The 7,847-nt window shown below is 45.7% G+C and overlaps 1 protein-coding gene and 1 pseudogene across 1 annotated transcript; both read right to left on the bottom strand.

The window, feature by feature from the left end:
- Positions 1 to 2,689: 2,689 nt before the first annotated feature.
- On the bottom strand, positions 2,690 to 4,864 carry LOC146146336 (uncharacterized; annotated as a pseudogene).
- A 73-nt stretch (positions 4,865 to 4,937) lies between these two features.
- On the bottom strand, positions 4,938 to 6,856 carry LOC146146335 (uncharacterized). Its single transcript, XM_083390068.1, has 2 exons — positions 5,230 to 6,856; positions 4,938 to 5,071 (listed from the first exon to the last, which is right to left on the bottom strand). Exons 1-2 carry the CDS (start codon positions 6,854 to 6,856, stop codon positions 4,938 to 4,940), a joined length of 1,761 nt encoding a protein of 586 aa, XP_083246194.1.
- Between the last annotated feature and the right edge of the window lie 991 nt (positions 6,857 to 7,847).

Below are 7,847 nucleotides of genomic sequence, written 5' to 3'. Positions count from 1 at the left end.
CCGCTTCGCGCGAATTCTGTCTGTATTTTCGGGACTGTTATTCCGTTTGATGAAATCTCTTTATACCCAAAAGGCCTTTTCTGCTCTTCCGACGGAGATCCGTAATGAAAACTGAGGTAATTTATTTTTTCGTGCTGATGTGCTGTTTTCTAAGCGAGAACAAAATAAAGGTCTTTAAATTAGTATTTTTTGCAACCCATAACTAGGCCTAGATGCTAAAAAGTGTTATATGGCTACTGTAACGGTCGTGGCTGCACCTAAGCGACCTATGTAGCCTGGCCTACATCAACCGTTGCATGGGTGTTTTTTGTTGGAACGCGTCCCCGCCAGCACTGCCTATAGTTGCCACACAGTCTTGAACGGTGACGGTTCTCTGTTAAACAGAACGAAAAATCAACACAACGAAATGCGATTATGACGTCATACACGGCTATGGCAGACGGGCATTTACAGCATAACATTAACAGAACTCAAGATATTCGTAACTTAGCACAAACAATATTAATCCTGATCAAATGGCTTTTTACTTTTATATTAACAAGGAATATAGCCACAATAAATGTACGTACCAACTTGTTAGGGATCCAGGATTAACTTGGATATAATCAGTCACGGCTAGATTTCAGTTGCATTTTAAAGTTTGTAATCAATTACTAAACAAACAATAAACGTAATATTATTAACTTCTTACAAATTCTAAGCTTAATACGACTAGTCAATACAACTAACTAGTACAGAAATACCCAATTTACAGTTAGCAACTAAAAGTTAAGAACTTGCGCCATGTGCTTTTTGCTAGCAACATTTGAGAAACTAGAAGAGAAAAACGGTAACATTGTGACGTCATCAACATAGAAATTAAACAACGTTTCTCGCTGTAACATTCCCGGCCCCGATGTGCGTATCCGAACTAGAGCACATCTTAACCCAATTACTAAACAGCGAGAACAACAAGGAACAGGCGTATTTACTATTTACATAGCAACGCAGAAATCGCGACGTTACGCAGCGGAAATGAGGCACAATTTAGCAATTGGCCTTTTAAGTGTCCCATTTTTGGTTTTCACCAACACACTCCGAACCGATCCCTTTTTGTCGGGATAGGTTTCCACGACTCTCCCAGTGAGCCATTGACCCCGCGGAACCGAGTTGTCCGCAAGGAGAACGAGTTCATCGCGCACGAAGTTGCGCTCCTGGACAGTCTATTTTTGCCGCATTTGCAATGTCGGCAAGTACTCGGCAACCCATCTCAGCCAGAATTGATTTGCCAGGTATTGCACCTGGAGCCATCGCCGCCGCACGTAGTTGTCCTTCTCATCGAAGACGCCAGGAGGCAGCGTGTCGCAGCGACCGAGCAACACCAAATGATTCGGCGTTAGCGGCTCGTCGCTTTCCGGATCCATCGTGACTGGTGTAAGCGGGCGCGAGTTTGGAATCGCTTCTACTTCCACCAAAAACGTGTTGAGAGTCTCATCACCAGGCTGTTGGCCAGCCATCAAACATTCAGAATCTTGCGCACTGAGCGAATTTGCCTTTCCCAGACACCGCCCATGTGACTGGCGGCGGGCGGGTTGAATGCCCATTCGACGTTGCTCTGTCGCAGATTGTCAATTATCTGGGATTGATTCCAGTCCTGCAATGATTTGCGGAGAACGCGCTCGGCCCCCACGAAGTTGGTTCCGTTGTCGCTAAAAATCTTTTTGGGTTTACCTCGGCGACCGATAAATCTGCGAAGCGCGTCAATAAACGAGTCAGTTGTCATTGAGTGTGCGATCTCAATATGAACCGCACGTATCGTTAAGCAAGTAAACAATCACCCGTAGCGTTTGACTTCGCTACGGCCTTGTTTAACCATGAGCGGACCAAAATAGTCGACGCCCACAAATGAAAATGGCGGATGGTGAGGCGTAATGCGCTCACGCGGTAAATCGGCCATCTTCTGTTGTCCGCTGGGCGCATTTCGTCGGCGGCAGAAAATGCATTTTCCAAGCACTCGTCGTACAGCAACTCCTCCGCGAACGACCCAATATCTTTGGCGCAGCAAGTTCCATGTTAGGCCCATGCCAGAGTGGCGAACTGTTTGGTGGTGATCCTCAATAATCAAGTCCGTTACGTGGTGTTTGTGTGGCAGTATCACAGGATGCTTCAGATCGTATGACACCGGAGCGTAATTAAGGCGCCCCCCAACGCGCAAAACGCCTTCGACCAACATCGGGTTCAGTTTTTGCAAGGTCATTTTCTTTAGCGCGCGCTTACCAGCGCCGCGCTCCTTTTGACACTGTAACAAAACCCGGATTTCTTCTGGGAGGTTTTGTTTTTGCACGTACTTGATCACTGCGCGTTCGGCAGTCTTAAGTTCAGGTACAGTCAACAATGATGCAAACTTCGATTTCTTATTTCGTATGTAACTTACGAAACGCAGCAACCAAGCTACAGCCTTTTTCAACCTCGTCCATGACGAGTAACGATGTAGCAGCGTATCTAAACAGTTGGGATTGTGTGAAACGAAGTGGACTTTCACATCTGACGGTGGCTTCTTCACAAATTCGTCAGGTAGTTCATCGGCGTATAGCGGACTAGACGGCCACTGGGTTTCATCTTGATAAAGAAACGGCGGACCTTTGAACCAGCGGTCTCTCTCCATGAGCGCACTCTCAACCCTCGGGACGCGTCATCGGCTGGATTGAGCTTAGTTGGCACGTGTCTCCATTGCAATGCATCCGAACCCTCGTCTATCTTCGTGAGCCGATTCGCTACAAAGGTAGGGAAACGCTTCGTTTTGTTGTTGATGCACCGCAAAACTGACGTTGAGTCGGTCCAAAACACAGACTTTTGAATTTTCAGATTCAATTCCTTTCGTAAAACCTGGTCCATTTTCACAGCAAGAGTAGCTGCAGTCAACTCCAGCCTCGGTATTGAAACGGTTTTCAGTGGAGCTAGGCGTGCTTTAGCGAACAGAATAGTGCAGTGTACTCTTTCTTCGTAGTCAACGACTCTTAAATACGACACTGTTCCATAACCGTATGATGAAGCATCCGCGAAATGGTGTAAGTCGTAGCACTTAATTGTTTCGACGTCGTTTGGTTTCAAACATCTGGGAATTTGTACGCTGGATAAATTTGGCAACTCAGAGACCCACTGGTGCCACGCACTAGCAATGTCGTCCGGCACTTCTTCGTCCCAACCCAGCTTTTGCTTACACAGCTCTTGCAGCAGCATTCTGGCCTGCAACACCACAGGTGCCACAAATCCCATAGGATCAAACAGGGAACTGGTAACAGACAATATACCCCTTCTCGTGACAGGTTTTTGCTTTAAATTAACGTCAAACTGGAAGGCATCAGACCGAAAATTCCAGCTTACTCCAAGTACTCTTTCCACTTCGGCGTTTAACGGAAACGACGACTTAGCTGTGTCGCCTACTGGAACGGCGTCCAAAATCTCTTCGCAATTGCTTAACCATTTTCGTAAATTAAAACCACCGCGCTGAAGCAATTCGCGTAGTTCTTTGATTAGTTTTGTTGCCTCATTAGGAGTTGCAACAGACTTTAGGCAGTCGTCGACATAGAAGTTTTCATGGACTGTTGCAACAGTTTCAGGGGCGAAATCCTTGCTATGATCGTCTGCGGTCCGTCGAAGACAGAAACTAGCGCAGCATGGCGACGACGTTGCGCCAAACAGGTGAACCAACATTTGGTAGTCAACAGGCTCTTTAGTCGTATCGCCGTCTGGCCACCAAACAAACCGTAAGCAGTTGATGTCCACTGGATCGACCCTCACTTGGTGGAACATCGCTTCTACGTTAGCAACTAATGCAATTTTCTCTTGGCGGAATCTTAGCAGCACACCTACGAGGCCGTTCATTAAATCGGGTCCTTGTAGCAGTTGATCATTCAATGACGTGTTGCGGTACTTTGCAGCGCAGACGAACACTACCCTCACCTTTCCCGGTTTTTGCGGATGGAGAACGGGGTGATGCGGCAGGTACCATACTTGGCCATTCACAGGCTCCTTATCGACACGACGAGCGTAGCCATTGCGCACATACGCTTCGATTGTCTCCTTGTATTTCCTGCAAAGGGAGTCGTCTTTGCTCAAACGGCGCTTTAGGTATCCTAGTCTTTGCATCGCTTGTATGCGCAGGTTCGGTGAGCCTGCGCGCCACGGCAACCGCAACTGGTAGTGACGGTCCTTCAGTTTCACCGAGTCATTCATCAGCTTGAGAGCGTACTTGTCGTCCTTAGACATCCTTACGCCGGGAATCAAACTGGAATCCTTGAACTCCGTTTCCCACATCTTCTTGACTTGCTCGTGCAGCAAATCGCATGACAAATTTACGTGGTTGACTTTAACGTGATGCACACCGAGATCGCTGGACTGAGACGAAGCGGGACCAAACAGTGACCAACCGAGCACCGTCTTTATAGCGCTTGGCTCACCTCGTCTCCCTCTTCGGTCCTCTTCGACCCAAAACACCTCGGGCACGTCTAAACCAATTAGAAGTAGCACTTCGTCGTTAGATGCTTTCGCAAATTCTATCCCCTTTAAGTGTGACCATTTTTTATCGCACCTGTTGGGCGCAACAGGTAAACTTTCAACTGTAATCACACAAGGCAAATTGACAGTATTTTCTCCGTCTATGGAATTTTCTCCGTCTATGGACTTGACGGCTAGCTTGACGACTGCACCGTCCTTTGACATAGACCTTCCGTTTACAGTAGAAAGCGATTTCCTCGCCGTTTATTTTAAGTAGCTCGAGGAGACGCCTGTCGCACATCGTGGAGTTAGAACCAGAGTCCACGAAGGCGTACGTCTCGGTCTCGTGCCCATTATTGCCTACTACTTTTACAGGAACGATATTCATATACACCCGTTGACCAACCTGTGGACGTACTGACGCCTTGGCGGCACACGATGTTGAAGTGACGGCCGGCTTTTCACCGTCTTCCCTTGGCGGTTCTACTGGCCTCTGGTTCTGATTGTTCCTCGGTGGAAAGCTGGCGTTTTTGATGTAATCGCGATGCAAGAGCGTGTGGTGCTTGCGACGACATCCTTCCACTGAGCATGAACCCTCCTTATTACAACCTCTTGCAATGTGACCTCGACAAAAACAGTTGTCACAAAGCCTTGCTCGTCGCAATACATTTAGGCGTTCATTCAATGGCATTCGTTTAAAGTCGTAGCAACGTACTAACTCATGTGCGCGCTTACATACAGGACAGTAGTCACCTGGCTTTCCCATTCGACCAGGTTGTCTCTCACCCAGTTTTGTGGTGGTGACGCTGGTGGCGTGTGCCGTCGCTCGAAGAGCTCTCGTCTGGGGCTTCACTGCGGCGCTTCTCTGTGGAGCATGCTCTCTTTTTTCACTCATCATTCTACTAAACAGCGTGTGCGAAATCGACGCTTCATTCTGCACAAATTCCACTAAATGCTGAAACTGCGGCTCGGTACCGCCAAGCTCGATTTTTCCGGCGTGTCTTTTCCATCGTTGCTGCATGCTAAATGGCAAACGTTTAGCAATACTGAGCAAATGTTCGAAGTTATTTAGGTCAGCAAAGTAACCTAAATGAGACAGTGTCACATTACATTCCTCCAAATTACGTGCAAGCTTCTGTAACCCATCAATATCGTCAGGCTTCAAACTTGGACCAACTGTTAATCGTTCAACGTAGGTACGGGCAATGATAAATGGGCGACCATAATTATCGTGTAACACTTGTCGAGCCTTTTTGTACCCAGTACTAGCATCGAGTACAGAACAGAACGATATTAGGCGTTTAGCTTCGCCAGTGCAAAACTGTATAAGGTAGCTTAATTTCTTTCCATCAGTCATGGCGCGACTGGCGATATGTTCGTCAAAGGTCGTAATAAATCGTGTATATTGTAGAGGATTTCCATCAAAATTTAACAAGTCTGGCTTTGGCAAATCCATACCATCTTGGAGAAGAGAAGCAAAATGCATAAATTCACTAACCTGCGGCTTCTGTTCAGCCGTACTGGTAGACACAGGGTTAGGCGACGCTTGGCATATACCCTGAGGACGCGACAGTTCCTCCCAACTTGCTTGTGGTTCTCGTTGCGATGGCACGACGCTATTTGACTCCGGACTTGTTTTTACAGGAACTCCCATATCAGCTTCCACTTGGGAGCACGGGGAAACATCTGTCGCAAATCGGACGGTATCCCGATGACGAGACACGTGTGAACCTGTGACCGATCGCGCCTCCCAAATATCGGCTTCAACCGTCGCGACTTGCAGCTCGTGGTCTGCCCTTAGGAGTTCAAGTTGTCTTTCTTTTCCTTTTTTCAGTTGCTCGAGTTCATCTTCCCTTTGTCGTTTTATTTGTTCAAGTTCAGCTTCCTTTTGTCGTTTTATTTGTTCAAGTTCAGCTTCTCTTTTCTGCTCTTCCTCCAACTGCTTTCTTCTAAGCGCTGCCTTTTCTTTGCGAACAGCAGCTTCAGTGCGTTTGGTGCTAGACCTGGAACTAGCATGGGACATATGCGTTGTGGGCCTAGATGACCTTGAAGAATGACTGTGGTTAGACTTGTGACTGTGCACCTCCTCTCTCTCTTTAACTTTAGAAAACCACTGCTTAATACGCTCGTCAAATTCTTCTTTGCCACTCTTCATGCTGGACAGTTCTTTCTTAGCGCATTCTTTATGTTTCTTATTTTTTGTGGCATTAACATGAGCGTAATGTGATTCCAGATACTCTTCGTACAACTCAGCAATTAACGACAGCTTTTTGTTCAACTGGTCGACCTTATTAAAGTCAACTATTAATTCCTCGGCTTCATTGTACGATAAATTAAGCTGCTTAACGATTTCATTAAGCGTTGCCTTATTTACAACCATGTTGAAACAGTCAATTAAACTTCAATGTTCTCACGTTAGTCCTCCAGAAAAGTTGAGAACTTCAATGTTCTCACGTTAGTCCTCCAGAAAAGTTGAGAACTTCAATGTAACGGTCGTGGCTGCACCTAAGCGACCTATGTAGCCTGGCCTACATCAACCGTTGCATGGGTGTTTTTTGTTGGAACGCGTCCCCGTCAGCACTGCCTATAGTTGCCACACAGTCTTGAACGGTGACGGTTCTCTGTTAAACAGAACGAAAAATCAACACAACGAAATGCGATTATGACGTCATACACGGCTATGGCAGACGGGCATTTACAACATAACATTAACAGAACTCAAGATATTCGTAACTTTGCACAAACAATATTAATCCTGATCAAACGGCTTTTTACTTTTATATTAACAAGGAATATAGCCACAATAAATGTACGTACCAACTTGTTAGGGATCCAGGATTAACTTGGATATAATCAGTCACGGCTAGATTTCAGTTGCATTTTAAAGTTTGTAATCAATTACTAAACAAACAATAAACGTAATATTATTAACTTCTTACAAATTCTAAGCTTAATACGACTAGTCAATACAACTAACTAGTACAGAAATACCCAATTTACAGTTAGCAACTAAAAGTTAAGAACTTGCGCCATGTGCTTTTTGCTAGCAACATATGAGAAACTAGAAGAGAAAAACGGTAACATTGTGACGTCATCAACATAGAAATTAAACAACGTTTCTCGCTGTAACAGCTACCACAGAAATACAACCAAAAATATTTGGTTTTTATGACTCCCTTAGCTAAAAAGTTTCCCGACCCCTGGGCTAGCGCCTGACTCTTCACAATGTTATTGTAGTGTTCCTTAACCCCAGAAGTTCAAAATTAAGTTGCTGTTTGATAATGTTTGGTAGTCGACTGCACAAGTTCACACTGTTAGATTTATTGAGATGTCCTGGACCGGTGACAACCGATCTAACATTTACAAAACAA

The sequence above is a fragment of the Ascidiella aspersa genome, chromosome 5 (assembly GCF_963924565.1).
Source record: "Ascidiella aspersa chromosome 5, kaAscAspe10.2, whole genome shotgun sequence".
Taxonomy (NCBI): Eukaryota; Metazoa; Chordata; class Ascidiacea; order Phlebobranchia; family Ascidiidae; genus Ascidiella; species Ascidiella aspersa.
Note: the sequence above shows the minus strand (reverse complement) of the source record. Positions and strands in the feature narration are given on the sequence as shown.

Bases quoted from the DNA above. Each gene is read 5' to 3' on its own strand.
- LOC146146335 (XM_083390068.1), bottom strand. From the start codon at position 6,856: ATGGTTGTAAATAAGGCAACGCTTAATGAAATCGTTAAGCAGCTTAAT. The intron at 5,072-5,229 runs GTGACTACTGTC...TGTAATAAGGAG, and splicing joins TGGTCGAATGGGAAAGCCAG to GGTTCATGCTCAGTGGAAGG.